The 27,586-nt window shown below is 36.5% G+C and overlaps 1 protein-coding gene across 2 annotated transcripts; it reads left to right on the top strand.

Moving 5' to 3' along the window:
• GOPC (golgi associated PDZ and coiled-coil motif containing) lies at positions 1–25,940 on the top strand. Of its 2 annotated transcripts, XM_069851779.1 has the most exons (9): positions 1–590; positions 12,864–13,028; positions 15,503–15,526; positions 18,830–19,005; positions 19,281–19,446; positions 20,564–20,659; positions 21,458–21,622; positions 22,344–22,524; positions 23,036–25,940. In XM_069851779.1, the coding sequence occupies exons 1-9, from the start codon at positions 315–317 to the stop codon at positions 23,152–23,154; spliced, it is 1,368 nt and encodes a 455-aa protein (XP_069707880.1). In that variant the 5' UTR covers positions 1–314; the 3' UTR covers positions 23,155–25,940. The 2 variants fall into 2 exon arrangements, with proteins under 2 accessions (XP_069707880.1, XP_069707881.1); XM_069851780.1 differs by lacking the exon at positions 15,503–15,526 and having other exon boundaries at positions 2–590.
• Positions 25,941–27,586: the final 1,646 nt, after the last annotated feature.

Raw genomic sequence — 27,586 nt, 5'->3', positions numbered from 1 at the left:
AGGCAGAAGCAGCAGAGGCAGAAGCATCATCATCATCAGAAGCAGAGGTAGAAGCATCATCATCATAACCATCGGCAGTAGAGGTAGAAGAAGAAGCAGCGACAGGAGCAGCAGGGGCAGAAGCAGCAGAAGCAAAGGCAGAAGAAGCAGCGACTGAAAGAAGCAACATCAGCAGCAGCAGAGGCAGAAGCAGCAGAGGCAGAAGCAGCAGAGGCAGAAGCAGCAGAGGCAGAAGCAGCAGAGGCAGAAGCAGCAGAAGCAGAAGCAGCAGAGGCAGAAGCATCCTCCTCCTCTTCCTCCTCCTCCCCCTCAGAATGTCGGCGTCGGGCGTCGGTCCGTGCGGCCCGGTCGCCGCGGGCGGCTCGTCCTCGTCGTCGGGCGGCGGGGTGTCCATGTTCCGCTGGCTGGAGGTGCTGGAGAAGGAGTTCGACAAGGCCTTCGTAGACGTGGACCTGCTGCTGGGCGAGATCGACCCGGACCAGGCCGACATCACGTACGAGGGGCGGCAGAAGATGACCAGCCTCAGCTCCTGCTTCGCCCAGCTCTGCCACAAGGCGCAGACCGTCTCCCAGATCAACCACAAGCTGGAGGTGAGGACGGGGGTTACCGCCACCGGGTTTAGGAGAGGAACCGGGTATTTCAGAGTAGAACAAAGACCACAGTAAACTAGGAGCTTTTTTCATTGCGGTCTTTATTTCACCAGAGTGCTTAGAGTAGTAATGTTTGTGGTATTCCTCTCTTGTGAGACCTCATTTGGAGTATTGCGTTCAGTTCTGAAATCTTCAACGTAAAAAAGGATATGTAACTGTTGGAACAGGTCCAGAGGAGGCTACAATGATGATCAGAGGGCTGGAGCACCTCCCGTGCGAGGACAGGCTGAGAGAGTTCGGCTTGTTCAGCCTGGAAAAGGGAAGGCTCTGAGGAGACCTTATAGTGACCTGCCAGTACCTGAAGGGGCTACAGAAAAGCTGGGGAGGGACTTTTACAAGGGCATGGAGTGATAGGTCAAGAAGGAATGGCTTTAAATTGGAAGGGGGAAGATTCAGACTAGACATTAGGAAGAACTTCTTCACAATGAGAGTAGTCAGGCACTGGCACAGGTTGCCCAGGGAAGCTGTGGCTGCCGCATCCCTGGAGGTGTTCAAGGCCAGGTTGGATGGGGCCTTGGGCAGCCTGGTCTAGCAGGAAGTGTCCCTGCTCATGGCAGGGGGGCAGGGGAGTTGGAACGAGGTGATCTTTAAGGTCCCTTCCAACCCAAACTATTCAATGATTCTATGATTATATGTGCTATGATTATTTGTGCTTATATGGCTATGTTGTCATATACATTTTAATATTGAGTGTGTATGTATGTATGCTGTCAACCTGGGTAGCAGGCTTCATAGTATAGCTGTAGTAAAACAAGATTTAGGAGTTTATAGTAGACAATGGGTATCTGTTATGTATTACACAGACCCGTGGGGACCGTACCCTCCCCGAGGTGGCAGCTGGGGCCCCACCTGTGTCCTGTGGCTGGTGTGAACCGTGATGGGAGCCAGCTGGGGAGGGAGGGAACCCTGCCCTGCCTTTTGGAAGGCTGTATCCAGCCCTGCAGGATTCAGGCCTGGCCGCGCCAATCCTCTGGGCTTGGTTATTACAGCATGGTCATGGAGCGTTACATGCCAGAAAAAGTTCTCTTTGATGCTGAAAGCAGCAGTCTTGGGCAACAGATGCCACTGACTGGTCTTCTGTATGCATTAAATCTCTAATTAATTTGGAAAGCCTTTTAAAAATGGGGCAAGGGCATAGGGCTGAGATGCTTAAAGCTTATAGTCAGTGGTCAAAATGAGGAGATTATTCTGCTTACAAGTAAATGAAATGGAAAAATGGATTGAAGATCATCTCTGACGGGTCCTCTTGTCCTTTCATACTCTGAGGCAGATCATATACTTCTCTGGCAAAGTTACTGTTAGAAAACTGATAGCGGAGATCACACATTCTGTGAGGAGATTAATAACTGCCATCACTGTTTGAAAGTTTTCTTCATGCCGAATCCAGAATTTCAGTCAGGGTGGGAAGAAAGAAGCATCAGCTGGTGCCAAGCTGGCTGGCGCCAGTGCTGCTCAAGAGGCAGGGCTATAGGTCCTGTAACTTGTGCAAGAACTGGGGTGCTCTGGAAGTAGATTCTGGGGAACTTGACAGTCATTTTATAATGGTCCCACCCGAGTTGTCTTTGGTTTAGTAGGTGTTGTCGTTTGTCTTGTCCCTAACAAATCTTAACTGCCTTCTTGTCTTTCTGTTATGTATTAGAAGACTGTTGATTCGCCTTCCCTCCATTAGCTTTTCCCTGGGCTAAAACTCCAATTTCTCCAGTATCTATTGTAGGCCATTCATTTTAGTGTTTTATTGCTTGTTCTACAAACTTCTAAATATATGGGAGTAAGGGGGAAAAGTTCTTCAAAACCGTGAAGATACGTGCTTTGTAGAGCTTTAATAGACAAGTAAACCACTGAATTCAGTTCTTTCAGTCCTTTGTGTTATACTTATTACAATGAAGGAATTTAAGAGTCTTCAAACAGTAACCTGCTCTCCTAAAGGTCTGCCTTGCAGTAGGAAGTAAAGTAAGTAAATTGTCTTTGATTTTAATCAGGTTTCTTCCTGGTGTGAAAACATTGTTATGCAAAATAATCCATAGAGTTTAAGAGAGGAATGGGATAATTCAGAGTAGAACAAAGACCTCATTAAACTAGGAGCTTTTTTCATTGCAGTCTTTATTTCACCAGAGTGCTTACAGTAGTGATGTTTATACTGTTCTTTGTGCTTATTTTGCTATGCTGTCATACACATTTTAATATTGGGTATGTATATATGCTGTCAACCTATACAGTAGGTTTAATTGTACAGGTAAAATAAGATTTACAAGTTTATAGTAGACAATCAGTATTTGTTGCATATTGCATGGGGGTTGGTGGGTATTGTGTACAGACTTGTAAAACAGATGAGTTTTTAGATTATGTTAAGCATATGAGTTGATGCTTGGTAAATATTTTCCTGAAAAGATGTCACGTGTAAATACTTTTAAAAGAAATTATGAAACTCAGATCATAAAAGGTATTTGAGTACCGAAGATCATCAGGGGCACCTAAATAACTGAAGATCTGCGCCTCTATCTTAAATGAGTTGAAAAGCAAAGGAGCACTGTTAGTAGTTGTAATAGCATAATTATTGTGTATGTTTAAGTGTGTGAAGTAATCGTTTGATAAAAAAGGTACTGAGAATCCAGAGTGAGTGCTTTAGGTATGCGTAAATATTTGAGAAATATTTTTATTGCTGATACTAGTATTAGGTCTAGATGTTACCTACAAAGGAACTTTTATCTTTCAAATAGACCTTTAGAAAGTTATAGTATTATCCTGAATGTTGTTAAAATTTTAGGACCTCATGATTATTAGAGTCTTAAACCTGAAATGAAAGCTGCTATTTAAAATCTGCAAATGATGGAGCTGCTCTGTTGAGAATGAGTTTCTTGTCTTTTTATGTGCACAGGTGTCTACTCAAAAGCCTCAGTGTTCAAAACGAAGGATAGAGTTACATATTTTGAAAGAAGTCACTAATGTTGATCCTGGAGTTTAGAATGTGATCAGTTGATTTACTTTTTTTTATAATGCAGGTTACTGTTTTTCATGTAACTTTAAAAATTGCAGTAATTTCTTCATAGCTCACATTTATAAAAGTGTCATTAGTCATATTTTACTTCCATATAAACACATATTCAGGCCAATAAGTTAAATCCATCTTCAGAAATATGCCTTTGTTTGGATAAAAGTAATGGTTTGAATGTGACAGTGACTGTTAAAAGCCAAGACTTTACTGCTGCAGCTGTGTTTGCTTGCTGTTGTCTTACTGAATGAGTGATATTATCTCCTAAAGGAAAACCAAATTAGTAATAACAAATGATGAATATAATTTTGTTGTGTATGGGTTCCTTGACCAGAGTCTTGCTATAATATGATAGATAAGAATAAAGAAATGCAGTTCAGACTCTGATTTATCAAGTTTATCAGCTTCATATGCGTTCTCTGAGTGATACCATTGCTTTTAAGAGGCACAGCTTGCTTAGTTCGGTGGCTGGAAGCTCCTGCTGTAGGACTTCAGTGCAAAAGAATGTTTTGGCATCATTGCTGTATACCTACTGCTAGAGAGATGAGTCTAGGTAAAATATTATATGAAGGATGTTTTTGAATAATGCAAGTAGTGTTCCAGGAAGACCGTGGTGTCCAAAGAGGGTGTTATATGTTGCCAGTTCGGAGGTAGATTAATTTAAGAAGAAATCTGAACATATACAGATGCACAGTAGATGCATGCAGGTAAATTGACTTGTGTTTAGGGTGGTTAGAGTTTATGAACAAACTACAGCACAAATAACATTTGCAGTCCTAAATTAAACTAATTAAACAGAAGGGGAGAATGATTTGTTTTCATATTTTTCCTGCTGGTCACAGTAGGACAGAGTTGAATTGAGTAGCTCAACAAAGAGGAAAAAGAGTTTTAGGTGACAGAATACACCGTATTTTCTGAGATCGGCTTCGCTTCAGTATGAACAAATGAAGTGTATCTTGATGGAGGACAGTAAGGGCCTCAGGCTATTAGAGCAAAAGGAGATGACGTCCATTTTAAACAAGATTTTTGTGATGCTCTGTCTCTCGGAAAGCATTATAAATCAGCAGATGCAGGCACTGTCATTCAGTACATGAGATTTCTGTAGATTTTTAAATAAGAAATTCATAGGATTAGTTTTTTCTGTTTGAGTGTTGCTTGAGGTAAAAAAATTATATGATGCTCACAGTGACATTGTCTGAATGTCTCCATTTCAAAAAACAGAAGTTCTGTATAGTAGCAATTTAGTATAAATAAAAGAAGTAGGTCAATGTGCCAGTGAAAACTGAGCTTGACTTTAACACTGGCACTTTGACTGCTAACCTGATTCTGTACTTTTAAATGAACAAAGTAGAAAGGAATGTCTGGTTGAGCACACCCTGTGTCATGGCAGTTGTGTTAAGCCAAGATACATGCTAATGTTAAGGAAAACATTTAAGTGTATGTTTGATAAGTTTTATGCCTATATATATTTATGTCCTTGGTGAACTTTGAATCAGGAAGTTTAGAGGAACATGTGAATTCTTTTGTATGTAACTTGTTACTGTATCAACTGCAGCAGATGTAACTGTATGTGGGTAATCTGAAGATCCCTATTGAAAAAAAATAACTGGAACCCCAAGCCCCTAAGCATAGGTGGGTTTATGGGCATGATGACTTCTCATATAGTGTATGAGTCCATCTTTTGGAGCACACTGCAGAATTGTAGTCCTGTGTTGTTTTTTAGCAGTACTTTTTAAACTAAGGTGGGGCCATATGCCTCCTTATGAGGGTCTGTTTGGATTGTAGTGAGGAATACACATTTTGAAGACCTAAATATCTTTTTGCTCTCAACAGATGTGTCTATGAAACAGAGCATCGTTGCAATAACTTCATAAGAAAAGTAAACTAAGATTTTTCAATGTCATAAGAATTTCCAGTATTTACTGAGATGTTGTTTTATTAATTACTCTTTTAACTCTGAGTACTATTTCTGTTTTGGAAAAGAAGTCTGTTGGTGACTGTCGTATAAGTGTTGGTTGATGTATCCATTTATGTAAACGAAACCCAAATTTTTAAGGTGCTTCACATGTATTATTATTAATAATGAAATAATGGCTTTTAATTTCATTATAAATACAATAATTTCTTGACATAGGCTAGTCATTTTCATCATTGGCACGTCATAACCATTCTTTGATTCTGTTGAAATCCGGTGGGCAAGGATATCAACAAAATTTATAGCTTCCGAGAGTATGATTATTGCAGAAATTTTGTACAGTGCTGTTACATTGGTTACTTTAGGGAGGAGCACAGTGAGATTAATAGGGCTCTGATCTGTTTCATGGGTTCTCATTCAAGCTAGTCCATTACATTTAATAGAGTTGCATGAGAAATTGCAGCAAATGCTGCTTAATAGACAGGGAAAATCGAACAATCAGCACTGAGGAAGGGTAGAGTGTTCTTGTCTTTTGGAGAGCTGTAGTTGAAGTGGTGATGTGATGCTAGTGAGATAATGGAGACAATTCTTTCTTCCAGCAATTAAAGAAACATATTTAAGAAATGCTTCACATCTAGGGACTGATGCCAAAGTTAAGGGTCTTGATGAAAGTATATTAGTATGTGGGCTGTGTGGTTCCTAACTGTGCATGATAGTCTCCTCTATTGTTGAACCACCACTTGTGCGTCTGCTGTCTGCGACTATGTTTAAGCCTCAGGCTGCAAGAGCCACCTGTCATGTCCTGAAAAATTGTTTTCTATCCTGCAGTTGCGTAATGTTATGGGAAGACTTAGGAATAATGATTTCATTGTCTGTAAAGCATAATCAAGGTGGTGTTTTTTTGTTGTTGTTTTATCCTATTTCTGCCTTTAAGTGATGTTTCTGTCTTTAAAAAATTGCCCCCAAAATATAATGTTAAGCAAACATGCTGCTGTCCTATCTTGATACTTACGTTACTTTTTTCGCGCCTGTGCTGGGGCAGAAGCCACAGAGTAATTGCAGTGTTGTCGCGTGCTCTGTTGTACTTCATGATCCTAGAACTTTCAGCCTCCATATCAGAAGGTCCCCACCAGGAGTGAATGTTTAAGTACATAAACACATATATTGGTAAATTTTCTGGAGTCTAGTATAAATTCTGTGAGGACATGGTGCTGAAGAAGTAAAAATACCTCATATACTTTATTTGTCTATGAATTTTGGTTTGATCCCATGCAAGATTCATAAGGACCTCTCTTGTAAAATTAACAATTAAAAATATATACGTACTAGAGGTGTTTTATTGGTAACAGAATTGGAGCTTGTGAAATCTCACTTCCTACTGATTTGTGGGGAATGGCTTCTAATGCAAACACCGAGCCATTCCTTGGCTCTTTGAGACCTTTTAGGTAAGGCACCCTCAGTTCTCTCCCATGTTCAGTGAGTTTCCACACCACAGCATCCTTTGCCTTTTCATCTGCCTACAGTTTTGGGTGATTGGCTGGACAAGAGGCAAGAGCATAGTCCCTAGCTCAATAATGCTCATGGGTGCCTAGCCACTGTGCTGTTTTTGCTCTTGTCTCTGGGTAGGTTGACCAGACTAGCTAAGGTGTGACTCTTCCCACTGGGGCACTAATCTGTCACTCCTTCCTACTGAGCATATGTTTTGTGCAAAACTTGTTGTTTATGGGACCTTCAGTTGTACACACCTTTACCACTCTAATGGATTTGTTTGAATTCCAAAAATGGATTCAATTCAAATCGGCAGGGAGGGAAGGTGAAATAAGGAGAAATGTACACATACAGATAAAATGGTGGCACTGGGCTGCCTTGTTTAGGAAACTTAAGACAGAAATGAAATGTTACTAGGTTTTGTGGGGTTTTTTATTGCTAATCTGTTATTGGCATCTTGAGATGGTATGGTGGAAAAAAATCATCTCTCATTTAAAAAAAGAGTTTGCAGACCTTTATGAGTTTAGAAGGCTTGGTATGAGAATGAATTAGGTGTTCCCTAAAGGCCTGAAATGAGAGGAAAAAGAGAAAAGTCTTTGAAATTTGCTACTTTGAAGGCATTTGAGTGCTTGGCTTATGACTTCTAGTCACTGGAGGCTGGTAATAGGATGGAGATTTTTGTGTATATCTGGCTTTTCTTTGCTGAAAAATCTGTGTGTTTTCTAATATGTCCATTATGCTTAGTCTTTTTTCAAGCTAGAAATTGATATACTGAAAAGTGCATTGTTACAAACCTCAGAAAGCATTCATTACACTTTGATGTTGAGGGAATTCAAGTCTTCCTCTCATTTATATTTATTGTAGTGAATAATGCTACTGCCTTGTCCTAGGATTAGTTGGCCTATGACCTAGCTTTCAATTCATTTCAGCTCTATTTTGAGTCCCTGTGCCTAGGGTTAGGCTTGGATATTTTTTCATTTCTATTAGTTCAAATAAAACTCTTGTCTGTGCTACAAAACTTACTTGAATGATAGCTCAGAAAAGGAAGAAGCTTTGCCCAGAGCTAAAGCCATTGTTGTTATTTTATCTGACGATGCCATCTGTCTGTTTGCACCCCCCTGCCCCTGCAACTGGTTTCCCTTTCAGTAGTGAGAGGTAGATTGTTTCCTGTCAACATGGTATGTTAGTCAGCATCATCCCACTTCTTGAAGTTTTTTCAGTCTGTGTATGCTCCTTTTGATGCTTTAGATCTCCAAGGTTGCGATACTGCCATCTTCTAATGCCTAATTCAAGCAGTGATGGTTATGAGAAATGGTAGCCTGTGGTTTTAGCATGCCATCTGTCTACTTCCTGTTGCATGGCTCTATACACAAATACCTCTGTATTTGTACTTCTATTTATTGTTACAGTTATTCATCGTTTTCTTCTTATATTTACATTGTAAGTTGTTGAGAGCAAGGTCCACATTTTTATTCTTCACTAAGTACAAAATTAGTGTAGGATCTTTGAGTGTGGCTCTGAGATCTTATAGGAATAAATGATTTTTGGTTAGTTATTCTAATGCTGACTTTTAAAATTTACAGGTGGGTGAATTAATATTTATTTCTTTTTGTGAGCATTCAGACCATTATAAGATACTATATAAAGTATCTGGAAGAGACCTCAATGTTGTTATTTTTTTCTAAGGCTCCTAATGAAAACACTAGTTAAGACTAAGAACTCCATGACTGTAAGTGCAATCAATCTCTGCATTTCAGCTCACATATGTTACATTGCCAGTTTAAAATACATACTTAGTATAAGATAATTTGTATCAAACACAACTTTTTGATAACTCATAAATCAACTTTTAGAGTTTAGCAGTAGCTTGATTAATAGACCAATATGGTGATAATATGAAGCATTAGCTCTTTCTCAAACAGTATGTGTTTATTGTTATTTCATGGAAGAAAATTAAAAACAGATTATGAAATAACCTTTTCTTCCCCTACCGCTAACAGATCAGATCAGTCTTAAAGAATGGTTTGGTTTTTTTGTTCAGAACAGCAAGGAGAAAAATGTTAAGAAACCAAGGAATACATCTTGTGTAGGTGACAGTGTATGGATAGTAATTGGAACAGTAAATACAGAGGAATTAACAGGAATGTGTCTAATAATTATTGATGAATTGAAGGACAAGCTTGAATGAGGTGCTTCAGAAAAAGAAGTTATTCTGTCAGTAACGCTGTTCTTTTTTCCTTAGTCTTTTCAATATTGATTCATTTATATAACTTCTCTGAGTTCTTCATTAGCATCCAGTGTTGAACTTATTTATTTCTCGGAACACTTCATGAAAAGCTAGTGAGTGCTGTCCATGACAAGAAAGGTGGGAAAAGTGGAACATGGAATATATTAATATATTCTATATTTAATATAAAAGAAACTTGCTTATTTTCTGGTTGATTTCGGTACAGTTTTGTTTCCGTGGTTAGGGCATAGACTAGACAATTTCCATTGCCATTGGCACTGAATTCCATTTATGGATCTTGGTCTGAGAAAAGTATCCAAGACTTCAATGAGTCAGAAACAAATGAATATATCTCAGAAGGCATTTCCTTTCCCACACATGTCAGAACGAAAGGAATAAAAGAGCTGTGCAAATTCGGTCTCTCTCATGTCCTGTCTGCTTGTTTTATCTAGGGCTAGATGTAGGTTTTCACAATTGACTCATACTTCCATGAGCCGCAGTCCAGTCCTGCTACTAGCCGTGTGTGGGGCGTAGACTCACAAATGAGTTAGCAGAAAGAAAGCGAGGTGTTACCTTGCAGTGAGAAACTTGCTAATGCATGATAATTACTTATCTACATCATTTTATACAGCCAGAATCAATATTTATTTATATAAATAATAAATAAATAATAAATAAATATATAATATATAATATATATAAATAATTTAATAAATAAATTTATTAGCAAATTCCTATTAAAAGGTGTTATGAAAGTGAACATACTACCTTCTCTTCAACCTCTGCCCCTTATTTGTTCCCCAGTGCAAGTTTCTGTTCTCTATTTGTTGTTTGGTGGCTCTTCCTAAGCTCTCCAAACCATGAAGCTCAGTGGTCTCCTGTGGGTGGGTCTTTGTTACTTCTGCCAGCAACTGGCTTCTCTGCAAATTCTAGAGCAGTTGCAGGTGACCTTCAAAATACGTGTCATCCTTCCTTCGAAAGTCTTGTTGGAGAGTAACATCCAAAAAGCTACCAATTAAAGGATTGGTACAGTTGCTAGTGCAACATACATTTATCTTCATCGTGCTTATATAGTGGAAACATTATAATTATATGATCTAGCACCACCTTTTCCTGTAGAACCCCTGCCTCATGCAGTGAACGGTGCTTTCAGAAGGAGTGGCCTTACCAATAGTTCTTGTTTGTGCTCGTCATTTAATCACCTGTCTGCCTTCTCTCTAGTTTTTTTACTATCTTCCAAACCTCAGTGTAGAACTGTTGAATATCCAGTGGTCTTTCCGCACGATACCTTTATCACAAAATAAAGGAATGTGGATAAAAATCAGTGCTAGTAAGAGTAGTATAAAGGATAACTAAGTGAACTGGCTAAGCTGAGAATGGCAGAACTACTGTGAAATAATGTAAAGATTTGTCGGCCTTTGCAGAAGTAGATTACAGGGTTTGAAACCGGCTTACTGTGTTTGCATTTCGGTGTGACTTTTGTTTCTGCATTTGCTTATGGGGATAGATTTATGACTTTTCATAATGTGTAAATGGATTACTTTCGTGATGTGCGCTTATACCATTTCTCATTTGGCTCCCTCTATTAAAACAACAGGATATGAATTTATATCCTAGGTCATATGCAGGGTACTACTTTATCTTTTTTGTTTGTTTGTTTGTTTGTTTTGTTTTTATTATGAGCACAGGGAAATACTTTTTGGCCAAAACTCTTTTCTGTTCCTTGTATGCCGTTCTCTACTAGGTGAGGCTGGACAATATTAAAATGGTATAATTTATCTGTTCTGACACTATATGCTTTTCCAGGCATTTTGAAATAGAATGGATGTCTCTGTGTGTGTATATATATATTAAAAAGTAATAAAAAGTAGTATGTTAGTGTTAGGGCCTGTTTGAAAGAAGGAACGCATTACCAGTCTTTTTTAAAAGTAGAAGTAATATCATTATACAATTATATAATAACAAATAATAATAAAGTAAAAGTAACCCATTTCTCTAAAATGATATGGTTTTACAGTATTTTAAATATCATCTCGCTGCAGGAGGCAATTTCTGCTTTAGAGTTCTGCAAGGCTTTTATTCAAGTTTTTTTGTCATCCAGGTAGTTGGAAGGTGGGAATTCAGTCAAATTCCTTCCTGAACAAAAACTAAATGCTAACCTAGCCTGTCAAGGCTCCTTTTAAATGGACAGGGAGAGGTGCTGGGGAGTCTGGTGTGAAATCAGCAGAGCTCGTGGGTAGGATGTCTCTCACCCTCTTGTCCCAGCCATGTGGAGTGAGGGGACATGTGTGGGGCCAGGAAGGGAGATAATTCTTCTTGGCTGCAGCAAACTGGAGATGGGTTGACTCATCTCATCAACTTACACTCTAATTTAGATGCTCTGAATCACCTCTGGAATAGCCTACTTATTCCTGATAATTACGCTGGAAGCTTAAGGAGGCTGTCCATCTAAATTATGTACCTAAAGTTAGACCCAGTAAATACTCCCCATGATAATCAAATCCTTCCTGGCTTTTTCTTTTTTAATTTTTTTTAACTGATCCAGAACTTTTAAAATAGTGGTTTATCTAGTCAGATGGGGTTATTGTTGGTATTCAGTGCAAATTTGATCACTAACATAATGTCATTAAATGATCTAAAATACCCTACCTTGATATGACATTTTTTTTTTCTGAAGAATCAATGGCTTTTCTGTTTTGCTGTTTAATTTCAAATTTTTGGAAGTGAAAATATAATCTGGGAATTTACTTAAAAATATTAACCATGATCAAAATTCCCCTCCTCTTAGGTCATCATCTGTGGGTATTTTGGCAAATACTAACTTTAAAGCTTATATAAATGTTTATATTTGTATATGTTTACTTTAAAAATACTACTTGAACTTAAGGATAATCAGTAACCTGGTAAACATGTTAGAACTTGTCTTTTATTCCTGGTATGTACACTGAATGTAAACTGTATTTAAAATATTTCAAAGCCACGTTTTTTGAGACTTAATAGCTCTTCCTGGTTTTCTGCAAAGGCAGTTTAGGGGCATGTTCGTTCATGGCTTCTGGTTTGCATACCTCATTTACTATTTCATTTAGGCTGTTGATAACATACCAATTGTAAACTGTGTTATTTGATTTCAGGATTGCATTAATAATTGTAATTTTAGTTTGGTTAATATTTAATATTAAATTAATATTTTTTCAATATAGTTTAACAATTTTAAAGTTCTAAGTTGTGTTTGCATTGCTGTGGTTGCAAGTCCTCTATAGGTTTAATGTCATTCCCTGGTTTTGGAGTGGACGTGGGCATCACATGCCATTGTCTGTGTGAGGAAAAACCCAGCTACTGTTACTTTCAGCAATCTACTTGTTTGATGCTGAGTCTGTGGATGAATGAATTTTGTGGCGGCTGGGGAGGAGAAAAGCCTACAAATCATCCAGTGCGTAAGATGAGACAGAGGAATTTGTGATAGCACGTACAACTTATCTGTATTACACCATGTTTAGCACATATGTACCAGCAATGGATGTATTTGTTTGTCACAGTTCTGATGATCCCATTTAATTGTTACTCTGGTTACTATGATGGATTATATCTTCACAGGCACAGTTAGTTGATCTGAAATCTGAACTGACAGAGACGCAGGCAGAAAAGGCGGTGTTGGAAAAGGAAGTGCACGATCAGCTTCTGCAGCTCCATGCTGTTCAACTTCAGCTACATGCCAAAACGGGGCAGAATGTTGATTCTGGGGCTATTAAGGCAAAACTGGTGAGTATGGTGGCTTGAATGGAGGATTATATTATATTTTCCCTCTCCTGTCTGAAGTTCTTCCTTGAAAGCTGCAAATAAGCTGGTTACCAAGTTTCACATGAAAAATGTTAGAAAAAGTTAACTTTTTCTTTTTTAGATAATATTTACAGTTGGTTTTTAGCAGCCATTAAAAATAACAAATTAACATCAGAATAATGAATAAGATTTTAAGAAGCTGTTTTTTTCATAAACCCTTTTTGAGTGGTTTCTTAAAGTAGAATAAGAAAATATTTTGGTGGTTTACAAAGCTGTTCTGTAGACAGAAGTTGTGAAAGCTAATAGCTTCCAATACACAAATACAACCGAATCTTCAAGTATCTTAAAAAAAATTGAAGTGAACTAAGTTTATTGGTTTTATTGTAGATACACTCTGATAAGAGTAAGAATGGGATTGTTTTGCCATTCTGAAAGAGGGTTGATGACACCACAGTCCTCTCTCTGTTGTCATTCTTTCTCAAGGATGCTACTGATGCATGTGTGGTACTATCAGTTGCTACATGCAGCACACTGTCAGAACTCAATAAACCACTGATAATTTTGGTACAATATGTTTTTTAGAAACTTAAACCTTTACGGAGCCCACCAAAAGTTAACGTTAGTAAATCTGTGCAATTAGTTGTCATTGACCAATAACCAGAGTGTAGCCTGCCTTGTTACTAGCCACAGCACAGATTCAGACTCTAGTATTCAGACTTTGTAAATTAGAACAAGAAAGTAGTGTTGTACAGATTGTGTTTTCTAAGTATTGGCATAAATCAAAGTCCAGTTCTTTGACTGTTTTTAAAATTGCTTCGCAGGATGATTGCAGATAACTAGTCTCAATATGTGGAACATCAGATTAGTCTCCTCTGCCAGTTTGTCCTGTTAATGTATAATAAAACACAGTAATAGGCTATAAGGCTTAAAGACTATCTAGGCTAATCACTGAATAACAGGAGTAAGCCAAATTCTTCCTGCTTCAGATTCAAAAGCTGTAGCTGAATTAGAGCTATGTTCCTAGGTCTGTATACTTGCCTATTCAGTATAAAAGTAACATTTTTTTAGATTGTCTGCATATAATTTATTCTGTATTGAGTTATGGCGTAAGCATGCTGAAATTTCTTCAGAGCTGTCAATAATTTTTACAGCCCTGGAAATAAGCATTACTTAAGTAACAGCAGCATTTTGTAAGTGTGGGTTGCAGGTTTGCATGTAGCTATTTTTTTAAGCCAACACATTACTGTGAGTGATTTTGGTCCCTAAATTTTACTAGTGAGGTTTAACTTCTGAATGACATAGCAAATAATATTTTTAACCTTACCTTGTTATAAATGATTTCTAAAGATATATTAAATCTCCGTGCTATTGACAACTGTCTTTTTCCCACAGTTGACAATAATTACATTTTACTTACCTTTTTTTTCAGATTTTGTCTGTGTTGAAATTTTATTTATTAACAGCCTAGCCTGATAGTCTCTTCTTAATTCTATTTAGTTCTTCCTTTTTTATAAATGTCAGGACTAGTTTTTGGGTTTTGCTCTACTTTGCCTTTAGGGGTTTCATATTTCTAGTGGAGAGAAACTCACTTTTAATCTGTTACAGATATAGAAAGCTATAAAGGTCTGGGCAGCTTCAATAAACAAAACTGAAGCTGCTTAAATGATAATAATGGGAAATCTGAGTTTTAGGTAAATAAAAACTGTCATGCTGACCTTCTGGCGGTCAGGCAGCCTGTGAGGGCAAAGAGGGACTGAGTCAGCAGGATGTGCAATGGAGAAATAAAGTTCTGTATTAGTTAGCTTTCTGCTTTATTTGTTAACAACCACCACTCTTGTATGTAGACTCTTAGTGTAAGTGTACTCTGCAAATTGCGAAATTGTACATGGTTGTGTACTAAGACTTTTTTAAAATGTTTCAATTGGTAAGCAATTGATGACATCACTTAGCGTAAGCTGAATAGCTTTTTAGGTGTGGTGTATCTGCTTAGTCCAGGCACAATAGCTATTTCTGTGTAAAAGTATGAAGTTCCCTAGCGGATTTTTTTTTTTCTTGAGTTTTGCAGTTGCTATATCTTTTTGTGCTACTTCTCCCTGTCCTTTGTCCATCTTGTAATACTTACTTTGTTATTTTTTCTGAAAGGAAAAAAATCAATCATCTGTACAACAGATGTTATAATATGGAATATATTTTCTATGTTACTTTCAAAGTAAACTTTCTTTTTTTAGAGGAAATATTGTTTTCAATACCACGATAAGGTTAAAATGTTTAATAAGATATTTAATAACTTTCACTGCAAAATACCAAAATTGTACCAGTTGTTCGTTATGCCTTCTAATGAAATACACAATCTGATAGTAAATTTCTTTTCAAATGAGTCATTTATGTTTTTGCATTTTCTTAAAGTTCCTATTGCCCGTTTCTCTAATTATGGAACTCTTTTCTTCTGTCTTAAGTCTGTCCTTTCTGTGGATGAAATGGTAAGTATGCTTGTTGCCTTTTTGTACGTTTAAGCAGTGCTTCTGTTTTGTGCAACAAAATATATGTTGGCCTCAGAAACTGGCAAAACAGATCTGGCTTTTTGTCAGTTGGGAAGATGCGATGTGAAGAAGTTTCTTTGCATTTTAGTTTACCTTTTCTAGTTCTGGTGCCTTCTTTCCTAGATGTGTTCTATTTTTTTATCGTTACAGCTAACTTGGGGTGATACCTAACAACTTGACATTCTGAAAGATAGTTCTGGCAATATCTTAAATTTTTTAAGATGTCCAAAATAAACACTCAATGCATCTATCAGTGTAACACGAAGTATTTTATATATTTCATTAAAAAAAAAAGTCCTGTCAGCTTTTCCTTCTTTTCCCCTTTTCTCAGCTCTTTTTCTGGACATGATTTAGTATGTTTTACTGGCTTGTATTACAGCCCAAAGCATATAAACTCAATCATATGTAGATAAGAAGAAAAAGTGATGCAAAATTAGGTTATCTTTCAGTTTTCCATGGTGATAGACTTGAAAAGTTTTTAAACAGCTTTTCTGCTTTTATTATGTTTTATACCTCATTATTATTACTGAGTGCTTGCTCTTTGAAAAGCCACAGGATAGTTGGTAACTGTAAGCTTTGATCTTGAACATTGCAGTTGCATTTTTGGCTTGGTGTTCTTTTATATTACCAACAGAATTTTTTTTTTGTTTTCTATTTTGCAGAACTTATGCAATACTAAGAACACTAGAAGGTGTGAAACGATTCTATAACTTCCTCATTTTTTTAAAAGATTTTTTGGAGACTTATCACAACTCCTGACAGTTGGTCAAAAAAAGGCATGTTCTTTCAGTTCATCTTCAAATGTTCTGTATTGCAAACATTTGATTTTTCTTCATGGTGATCAGTTGGAGATAGTCCAGAGTAGCATTAAGAGTGGCTCTCGGGTGTAGTTTTCCACCCCAGTCACAGAGTAATAGTTTTAGTAATGGAGAAAACTGGGAAAGCAACAACTCTGTGGGATTACATTGGTCCTCATATTTTAGCTATAGCATTTAAAATTCATGACTAAAAGTAATTTCACTTGGAAATATAGCATTTTAATTTCTGCTTAAATTTAATTTAAATGCTTAATCAAATTCAGAGAAAATAAACGGAAAATTTTAGTCTTGCTGAGAGTTTTAAATCTGGCTGCTTTGTATAAACACAGTGAAGTGTGCTATGTGGAATTTGCTAGGGTAAGCAAATGCCTCAAATCACTTTAGCAATTCACTTTTCTGCAGGAGACTGGAATTCTGCTCCCAGAGCATATTTCAAATACATCAAGAAACTCATAGATCTCTAAAGCTTTTTTCTAAAAAAAACCCCAGGACTGGTACATTGTAACAAATCATTGGCAAAAATAATATGATTTTTTTAGAGCATGACTTGCTATTCAGTAAATAAATCATAAAAATATCCAATGAGGAAGAAAATGGATTGTTGGGTGTGAATAATGTACCTTCATATGTCTACTTTAAGTTCTAGTCTTAGTCTTTTTATATTTGTCAGATAAAAGATGTTCTAAAACTGAGTATGTACATGAATGATCGGCCTATGTTCTAGAGCCCCTTGATAGCAATATGTACAGAGCTAAGATAAATGGTACAGGACCACTGTACCTGTATATGGGCTCTCAGCTACTGTAAAATGAGTGTTATGTTTCAGCTGTCACCCTTCTTGCAGCTGGAGCGTGTGGCAGTTTGTTGGTATTCTTGAATTCTTGTAATTGCCCTTTGGCTACTGGCAATACAAGTGAATTAAAATATTGCAAGATCATCATCATAGTAGAGAGAATTGGTATAATTTTAGAAACTCCTATTCTTTAAATGTAGATTAGTCAAAAATCTTGGCTTAGGAGTGATCCTGCAGTTTGGAAAGGGATTTGTTGAGGAGTCATTTTGCAAGATGGCTTTGTGTGATGGGTTTTCTAACTTGCATGTGGAGTCAAACCTTATCTGAAACTGAGTCAAGATGGGAATTACAGGAAGTGAAATGCCAGTGATTTCAAATGTGGTAATATTAGCCATATTGATGGATTTTATATTGAGACTTGGAATGATCTCAGACTTAAGCACTTTCACACTTTGATAACAGATTTGTCTTGCCAGTTCTGTAAAATTCTGTTTCTGTCCTATTGCTTCTTAAGTAGTTCTTCCTGGTTTTATTTGTTTAATAACATAATTAGTCCATATACAAAGAACACTTACAAGATATTCTAAGTGTCTTCAAAAAAGTGTTATGGTAAACCTAATTTTATTGCTACTTCAGTTTACAGACATTTTTAAAAGAGAACAGTAATAGGTCCTGTGTCTCTGGTATTTTCCTGGTTTGCAGTGTTTTTCCCCTCCCCCTTTGTAAAAGAATGTAAGAAAAGATATAAAATATACAAGTAAACAAATATGCTCTCCTGAAAGTAAATTTTGTAGAAGTTGAGGATACTAATTTCTTTGACTCTGGTGTTCTGTGTGTTATAACAGCTAATGACTATGCATTTTCTGTGCATTTTTGATGAACCACTATGGAAGTAATTTTCATTTCCATAATCCATGGTGGTGGTGGTGAAGGTTCATTTTGTAGGGTGATTTGGGGTTTTTTTACAAAGCCGTTTTGCACTAACTTCTCCTAAGTTTAGCGAGGGTGGGTGCCTTCATGTGTAGAACTTCTGGCTTTATTTTTGTGATCTCCAGAATCTGATTTGAAAATGTCCTTGGCTGGATGTTTCTTGGTTGTTTGCATGAAAATAATTCTTGTTTTAAAGATATACAGACTTTCAGAGCATTCTGTTGACATCTGGTCATGTTAAAAAATGTAGTAAAATATTTAAATAATGTTATCAAATTTTAATATTTAGTGATTTCTTTCATTTTAAAATAATCTTTTATCTCATTGTATGAATCTTCTGTTTGGACACATTAAAAAGTAAGGATAATATTCACGCTACTTAAATTTTGCCACCCGAGTGTGACAGGGAGAATCGCTGTTGCTAGTTTCAGTCCTTGGACTTTGAACTAGTTATATGCATTTTGTGCTAAGAAGTTGTAAGCTGGATAAAAGTCATGTCAGGAGCACAAAGTTGAATGCAAGGCCTCCTCTCCCCAGAGGAGGAGAGTATGCAGACCACTAGTGCCGGCGTCCCTGCTTTCATTTTTTTCTTGCATGCTTGCCCTGTTCACAGGAGAGTTACTTCATGTTGTATGTAAATGCTCTTTCATTATTAACTTTGAGAAAAGCTTTCAACTTTTCCTTTTTTTTTTTCTTTTTAAGGAGAGAGAACTTGAAGCTAACAAGAAAGAAAAAGTGAAAGAAGCTCAGCTGGAAGCTGAGGTGAAGTTGCTCAGGAAGGAAAATGAAGCTCTTCGTCGACACATAGCTGTGCTTCAGGCTGAGGTTTATGGGGCAAGATTGGCAGCCAAGTATTTAGATAAGGAACTAGCTGGAAGGTATCTAAAGTCAATCCTTTTCCCTTAGCATGAAATATATTTTTATGGTCTTGCTTTGCATATTCAGGGGCAGGTCTAAAGTTAAGACTAAGCAGGAAAAATCTCATGTGCACTTTGTTGAACAAAAGGAAGAAACAAAAAATCTCTGTGGTTATTGCACTTGCACTGGTTGCTGCATTGCTGTGTGCTGTAGCCAGATGGGGTGTAAGGATTGCATGATGCATTGATCTTTCAATTGTAATATAACATGTTTTACTCTCTCTGTCATTCTATAGGGTCCAGCAGATTCAGTTACTGGGACGAGATATGAAGGGACCAGCTCATGACAAGCTCTGGAACCAGCTTGAGGCAGAAATACACCTTCACCGTCACAAAACTGTTATTAGAGCTTGTCGAGGTCGAAATGATTTAAAACGACCAATGCAAGCACCACCGGGACATGTAAGTTGAAAAGATGAGCCGTTTATCCATAATTGCCAGCATTTGTGGAAAACAGATGAGAGTTACTTCTTCATTTTTGTGATTATTTTCACTTCAATGTTGCGTTCTTTCAAACGTCACTTCTAAATATGTAGTTCTTTTATGTGATGAACGACAGTCATATGCTGAATAGTGTGTCCCCATAAATGACCATGAAAGATTATACAATTGCTTTGACTTACCTAGTCCTTTTGAAAATAATAATTTCGTTACCTAGGTTTCAAAATATAGAGCAAATTTATTTACAAAAACCAAGAAGAATAACATCTTTAGGACTAGATTGAACAGAAATTAATCTTTAAAAATTTTTTGAAGGCCAGGTAATTGACACTCTGTAAACAAATTGATCTTTTTTTTGCTCCTAAAGGTACTTTTTAAAATAAAGCCTTTCAAAGGGCCTCTTGATCACCCCAGTATTCAATGCATAAGCCCAAACATTTTCAGGAAAGTTCTCTACTTTGATCTGTTCTAAATATCTTAGTTGGTCAGATGGATCTTACTGCTTATATTGCTAATTATGTATATATGATTTCAAGGGTGTGCATAACGGCAACAGTGGCTTAACAAAAGCAAAATAAATACCTCAATTTATTTAGTCTCTTCTTATTTTGACTTGGATGGCTTTTGACATGTTTTTTTTTTATAATAATAAAAAAAACTTGACCAAGCAGCCTCTTCCTTTGGACTATATTATGTTGTCTTCTGTAATTTGATTAGTTTTAAATAGCTGTTTACTTCGTTTAACTCTTCAGAAGTGATCAGCATTCCTTTATGTCACCCGTTTATATTTTTAATGTGTGGCTGATTTCCTTCTTTTGAAGTTCTGTGCTGTAAATCACTCAACAAATTGAAGTGATTGAAACAATTATTCTCATCAAGATTGCACAGTGAGGAATCTCTTCTGGTTTCACACGCTGTCCGTAGTGGGGTGGGTAAAGTGTGTCTTGCCTGGAGCTAATCTAAAACTCTGGGTTTTGTATACTGCCTGTATACAATTACAAAAAAAACCAATACAGAGATGCATCACTTCTTGGTTCACACATTTATATTTATACCATTCTGTTTTTTATCAAACTAGGATCCTGATGCCTTAAAGAAAAGTCAAGGTGTTGGTCCAATCAGAAAAGTTTTGCTAGTTAAAGAAGACCATGAAGGACTAGGAATCTCAATCACAGTAAATACTTGCATTTATTTTCCATGACACAGAAGAAGCAATTTTAATTTGTGTTTCTGTAAAATATGTTCATCAGTGAATGTGTTGTTAGAACTTCTGAAAAAAAGCATACAAAAATCCATTGCTATGGTCTTAGAACTTGAAGACTTAATTTTGATAGATTAGGAAATAGATAACTGCTACTTTATGTAAACCTTCTGATTACTGTTTGTGTGTAGGGTGTAGACACTTTATCAGGTGGTCTAGTGGTAAATTTCAGGTGTGGTATGTCTGTAGAAGAGGAGAAATAATCTGAGAATTAACTTCCAAAGCTTAGCTGTTGTGATTATAACTTTTGTCAAAAGTATTGGTATTGACATCTCGCACCTAACAAAAACTGTATTAACTTTTTACATCAAATTTTGAAAATTCTGACTATTATACTAAATATGAATATTGTTTCTAAGTATGAATATTGTTTTTTGCAACTCGGTGTAGTACCTGATATGCTTTTTTAGTAAGGTTTTGATGTAATCTCATCAGCTTGTATATGATTTTAAACTTTCATTATTATTCAGACTTGTTTCCTTTGACTCTTTGAGTGTGTCTTTGAAATTTGCCCTTTCTTTAGTGAGGAGAAGAATTCAGGGAAGCATTTCATGTGGTGTTCTTCAGCGTCCTTTTTGTCTGAAGCATGCCTTCTAATTTTCTGTTATAAAAGTTGAAATAAGCACTTTAAGAGCAACTATCAGAATATTGATTTTATGGGTTTTATGCTAATGGATATCTCAGTTAATTAAAGTTTACTTTTTTTAATAGGGTGGGAAGGAGCATGGTGTTCCAATACTGATCTCTGAAATCCATCCTGGACAACCTGCTGATCGATGTGGAGGATTGCATGTTGGTGATGCTATTCTGGCAGTAAATGGAGTTAATCTAAGAGATGCCAAACATAAAGAAGCTGTAACTATTCTTTCCCAACAGGTCAGTTGGGACCTGTTATCCGTAGGCACGTTTAGGTGCTTCCTGTGTCCTGCCTATTGAATTACCTTGAATGTTTTCTGTTAAACACAGTGTTACGCTAAGCTATGGTGATTCCTGAAGCTGTATTGCCTTATGCTTAATTCTCTTAGGGAGAAAAATGCTGGGGTTCAGTTATACTCACATATTGGTTAATAATTGTTCATTAAGGAAATCAGGTTGTTCAGTTGCCCCACTGAAATAGTTATGTAGTGTAATGTATTTTATTCTTTTATGACTGGACAGTTCCAGCCAAAGATCTTGATATGTGGTCTAGAATCTTCTTCCTGCCCTGCTTCCCATTTTCAGACAGTTAAGAGGTTCACTTGCTTTATCAGAACACTTAGTTATTAGAAGTCACTGTTTCACAGAATCGTTTAGGTTGGAAAAGACCTTTAAGATCCTGAAGTCCAACCATAAACCCAACAGTGCCAAGTCCAAATTTCAAGTTTTAAATGTATTGGCAAATAACTAAGAAATTCAAGTAACTTGGGTAAATCTTGGCTGTAGAGCTGTACTTTTCTAATCAGAAAAAAAAATTTGATTCAGATACATATTCAAAATATTCAACAAACTGTATTTACAACAGTAAAATGTATTTATTTTAGTGGCCTGGCTTATCTCAGTAACCATATTACGTACCTGTGCAGTAGTAAGTAAATTTGTAATTTTCATTGCATTTTAGAGAGGGGAGATTGAGTTTGAAGTTGTGTATGTTGCTCCAGAAGTTGATTCAGATGATGAAAATGTAGAATATGAGGACGAGAGTGGACACCGTTATCGTTTATACCTTGATGAATTGGAAGAAGGTGCACATTCAAATTCTAATAGGAAAGATGCAAATGTGGATGTCAAACCCTCACAAGGTAAGTGTTGTAAAATTTGTTACGTGCAGTTTAATTCTGAAGTCTCAGTATGGAAACCAGTTTCTGGAAAACACTAGTTTTGTATTCATTGTAAAGTTAATCTACTGTTAATTCAATTAACCTACTAGTAGGCTGTCAGCACTTTTGGTTAGTCCCTGACTTGTTGGCCTGGTTTACTTAGATACAAGTAAATTAACTGAATTAATTTATGGGTTTATTTTTTTTCATGATCACCTTTTCCCAAAGTTTGAAATTAAAATTTGTTCTTATCTTTTCCTGACTCTGGTCTAAGACTGGTTAATTTCCCTTAACACTTTATATTGTTGGCTTCTTCAGATCAATTTTTTACATTACAGAGGTGTAGAAACAATTCCTGTTCTGCTAAAAGCCTCTTAGTTCTTATTTTAGTAGTCACTTCAGAAAACTCTCTAGTTTCTACAATAAGGCTTACTGATCTGTCCTTCCCAAGATTGCATCTCTTCCTTAAATAAAATTTCTCTTTAACTTGCAGTGTTTGATAAGAAACCCAGTATTGATGCACATGAAAACGGAGACCTGGGGAATTCTGTTGCAGCACCGTTAGAAGACACTGCACCCAAATTAGCCCGTTCTGCTGAATCTTTGTCCTAAAAACAAACAAACAAAAATCAACTGGACAGATCCTGTCTTTGGGAACAATTGATAATCATTACTGACCGCTCCAAGTTGCATATACTAGTGTAGGCTGTAAAAGGATGATTAAATGTCAAAGGGAACTGTATTACTGTTGCCTGGAAAAAAGGCGGTTACCTCAGGGCTTCATTGTGAGCAATTCTAAATGTGGAAGACTGTCTTTTGCGTGACACACAGTAGTTATCTAACACATGGCATGTGAAATTAATTTTCTTTTAATAATAAGCACCAAAGCATGGTATTTCTGAAAAGGATAACCTCAATACTTTCAACTTTTAATCTCATTGCTGTCCCCAGGAAAGCAGAATAGTATGTGGCCAGCTTCATTTTGACCCTCTGATATTTTTAATGGGACAATTGATATTCAGTTTGGTGTGAAACAAGCTTTAACTCTGGAAGAATGGAGGTGAGAGGGATTGTACCATTGCATCCATGAGTTTTTTACTTAGGGTTTTTGAACTGTAACTTTTAGAAGGAATTTTTTTTTTCCAGAATAGCAAACCCCATAGCTTTTATTTGAGTAAAGACCATAAAAACGCAAATGTGACAGTGAAGTTCTTTCTAAGTGTGATCCTTCATGATCATTTGATCGTGATCATTTTGTCAGTGAGATCTTTGGCACTGTTATTTTAATGAACTTGTTGCCAATTGTTCCATTTGAAACTTCCTCCAAAAGTTTTTAAACAAGAGTATTATTGGGTTTTAAAAGCAAAATTAGTTTAAATAAGACTCACAATTATGTGGGCCCTTTGGTATTTTCTTCTGAGCGTTGTCAATTTAGCATTCATTCTTGAATGGATACGGTTGCTGCTAATAAGGAGTGGTTTGAGTTGGTCATCATTAGCTTGAATTTATGAAATGCTGAGTGCTTTTGATGGGTACTGAACATATTCATTTCACATTAAAATAATCATTAGGAAGTGAAAGTTGAGTGTGCAGTACTTTACAGGAGGTGCTCAGAATCGTATGGTGTCTGGCCATTTCTGTGTTATGTTATGGCAGTCGTATTAACCTACAATTGTCTTAATGTTGAAACAAAAATGTTATTCCTTTTTGTAAGAGCAGTGTATCTTAAAAAAGCTTGTCATTGATGTGCATCTAAAGGCCCGTGGCACGGCTGCAAGTGGGAATGTTGAGGATGGTTTCTTGGCTAGTTTCTCATACTCCATTTGTAGATCTTTTGGTGAAATGCAGCACTCTCCACATGCAAGCTCTGCATTTTAATTACATTTATTATTTCAGCATGCAGTGCAGCTTTCCTGTTCACTGCTGTGCTGAAGATAAGATTTTATATGTTGAGAGAGGCTCTGATGTGAAAAAACGTCTTTGCAAGTGTTACTGTGTGGGTTGTGCATACGTAAGGAAAAAAAACCCCAAAGGCCTTTAGAGTAACATCAACTAATCTTATGTTCTATATTGTGATGTAGAACACAGTTGCTTGTCTCTCCTAGAAGCACTATATATATGTTTGTAAAAAACCCCCATAAAAATGTATATACTTTATTCAAAGATTTTGCTATTTATAAAACCTTTAACTTTGCTATTTACATTGATCATTTTGTGTGTGTGTGCACGCATGAGTTCCACTTACTTTGTGGAATGACATATTTGGTTAATTTTTTATAATAGTCCTTGTCATACAGCTTACTGTTGAAGGTTTTTAAAATAGTTAAAGCTGTACAGTTTTCACCAAACAGAAACTAGTGTTTAAAAATAAAGCTGTGTGAAGAAGAAACAGGTCCCCAGGCAAGTTTCTTTTTCTGAATCTTCAGAAACTTGAAGACACATTGGCTGTGTGCTACCGGATAAATCCACTACCATAACTTTGCATCCAGATTCATATTTTTCCCATGGTTACTCAGGCAGAGTCCACTCTGAAATTGCCTGTGACCTGGACACTCAAGGATAGTTCAAAGTCAAGTAGTGATGATCTTATCTTTGAAAATCATTGCTGTGTGAAATCTTGCTGCAGTTGTAAGAAATGAGCCTCATCCAACCTGTCTAGTAACTTTTTTAAAAGACATTACATTTGCCTGTACCGTTTCCCTTTATTTGAGGGAAAGGTGAAATTTTTAATTTATTCATTCTTCCTTTCTTCTTAGCACACCTTTTTTTCCACTTAGGCTAGAACTGTTCAAAAGCACTGAAGTGGAAGAATGTTTCTAGAGTTATTTTCCTGACATTTCCTGTCCCTGAGTTTCTCATGATGCTTGCTGGACCCTTTCTTTGCTTGTACTGTGTCTATTTTTAACCTATGTATGAGATCAACAGAAGGAAAAATTGCTAAGGAAAATGACTAGGAGTAGACAAATGAGGTAGCCGTAAATTATCACCAGATTTCTTTCCCTGCAGTTTTTATTATCTTTGTTTAGAAAGCCCTGAACAGGACGATTTTGCTCAGACACTATAGTCTGTGTACATGTATTCCATGCTTCCTACGAGCTGATTTAACATACTGGTTTATCGCAGTCATATGGAGATGCTTAGAGATTAATATTTAAAGTGAGAAAAGCTTGGCAAGTTGAGATTTCCAGATTTGACAGACAAATATGTATTCTTTCCTATGTCAACGACTGGAAGACTCAGTCCTGCTGATTCCTAGAGGTTATTGAATGAATTAGGCTTGGAAAATTTTCCAGGTAAAGCCAGAGTTCAGACTTAATTTTTATTTTTTAAAGTGCAAAACTGTTTACTTGTGTGTATATATATTTTTACTTAAAAATAAAATAATATTCTAAAAATAATTCTGAGATTTTTTTTTGAGTAGATAATTCCTTGCCTATTAAAAAAAAATCTTCATTGAGACAATTGTATTCTAAGCTAAAGGTGGACAGTGTTTGTTGGCGTCTGGAACCAATGTTAATTAAGAGCATGTAAGTTAAGGGAAGTGCTTTATGGCAATAAATTTAACTCTAATCAAAGGCTGTATGTAGTATTTCCTTTGTAGAGTGTGTTCTGGGCAGTGAAGAGGGTTTGTATCTATCTCAATATATGTTAATCCACAGTTGTATCAAACAAAATTCAGGTATGTGTTGTATCTGTCCAAACATTATTACATCATGGATTAATCTTATTTCTGTAGCAGGTAGAGCATTTTGCAACAAATGTATACATCTAGTTAAGCTGAATATAATATATTTTTGTTAGCTTGTAAATAAATGTACTCTTCTGCATTGCAGTGATTTCTCCACCTGATTTGGACTAGTATTTAATTTTCTTCTGGTTTTATATATAAAATACAGATATCTAAACCTGTGTGTGGCCTTCTTCTGTTAAGCATGCAGTCCACATCCAGCCAAAAAGCTAATACAAGGAAAACCAAAACTATGTAACATGAAGTTTGACAGTAATCCAATCTGGACTAGCAATGGTTAATAGCCAAGTACATTTTTAAAAGGCTGAAGTTACAGGACATATCTCAAATTTCATTATTTGAGATGCATTTTCTACTGAAAAGAAAAGGAAATATTTGCAATGTCTGGCTGTATAATAATACAATAAATATTCTGCAGCCTTCGGCGAAGAAAAGCTGTAAAGACCCAAACCTGCCAAAGGATTAAATCATATGGATAAAATTGTGAAAACTGCCATTTTTCTTTCTTTTTTTCTCTCTTTGTTTTCAATATATTTGGAATAATAGGTATATTCTGATTTTTCCACTAAGGTTACTAAATACTTATACTGAAGATACAATTTTTAGTCCTGATATTAAAATCCATAAAGTATCAGGTTCATCTGGATGAACAGAGAGCTCAAGTGACAGGTAATGGTAACTGTGATAGTAGTATAATTATGGTAGTACTTAAGGATTTTAGAATCTGTAAGTGGAGAGTAGAAGGCTATAAGGGTAGGAACTGTCTCAGTAGACAAGCTGAGTCACGCTGGATGAAAAGATGTGTAATGCAGAATTGGTGAGGGCTAGAGCTGCAAGCATTTATTTTTTAGCTCTAAAGTTTTTAGGAGGGTTTAGATATGAGTGATTTCAACAGATGGAAGGAAGAAGAAAGAAAACTTAAACTTAGCTGAGCTGCCATGAAACAAGCAGAAGATTAGAGGCAGTTATGAATTAAGATGGAAATGGATGGGAAGAGGAAGGAAAAAGAATTCTATATGTCAGCTGGAGTCACAGAGAATGGTTCAAAATTCTTCTATGTTCTAGTCACTGATTGCAGGACCTTAGAAGCTGCTTTACATTTCTTTCCAGAGACCCCCACATTACAGAAAAGGAAAAGAAACATGTCCTGGCTCAGGATATGTGCAAGAGTCCATTTTTGCTGGTTAAAACCTCAGCCCAACAACCTGAAAAGAAAATTGGGGAAATTATTTCAGGCTTGCATTTTGTCCAGAGTGTGTCTGTTCCAAATTAATGTGATTTCCAAGAAAATTACTC

Source organism: Phaenicophaeus curvirostris, chromosome 2, assembly GCF_032191515.1.
Source record: "Phaenicophaeus curvirostris isolate KB17595 chromosome 2, BPBGC_Pcur_1.0, whole genome shotgun sequence".
In the NCBI taxonomy this organism is placed as follows: Eukaryota; Metazoa; Chordata; class Aves; order Cuculiformes; family Cuculidae; genus Phaenicophaeus; species Phaenicophaeus curvirostris.
Note: the sequence above shows the minus strand (reverse complement) of the source record. Positions and strands in the feature narration are given on the sequence as shown.

Bases quoted from the DNA above. Each gene is read 5' to 3' on its own strand.
- GOPC (XM_069851779.1), top strand. From the start codon at position 315: ATGTCGGCGTCGGGCGTCGGTCCGTGCGGCCCGGTCGCCGCGGGCGGC. The intron at 19,006-19,280 runs GTATCTAAAGTC...GTCATTCTATAG, and splicing joins GATAAGGAACTAGCTGGAAG to GGTCCAGCAGATTCAGTTAC. The intron at 20,660-21,457 runs GTAAATACTTGC...TTTTTTTAATAG, and splicing joins GACTAGGAATCTCAATCACA to GGTGGGAAGGAGCATGGTGT.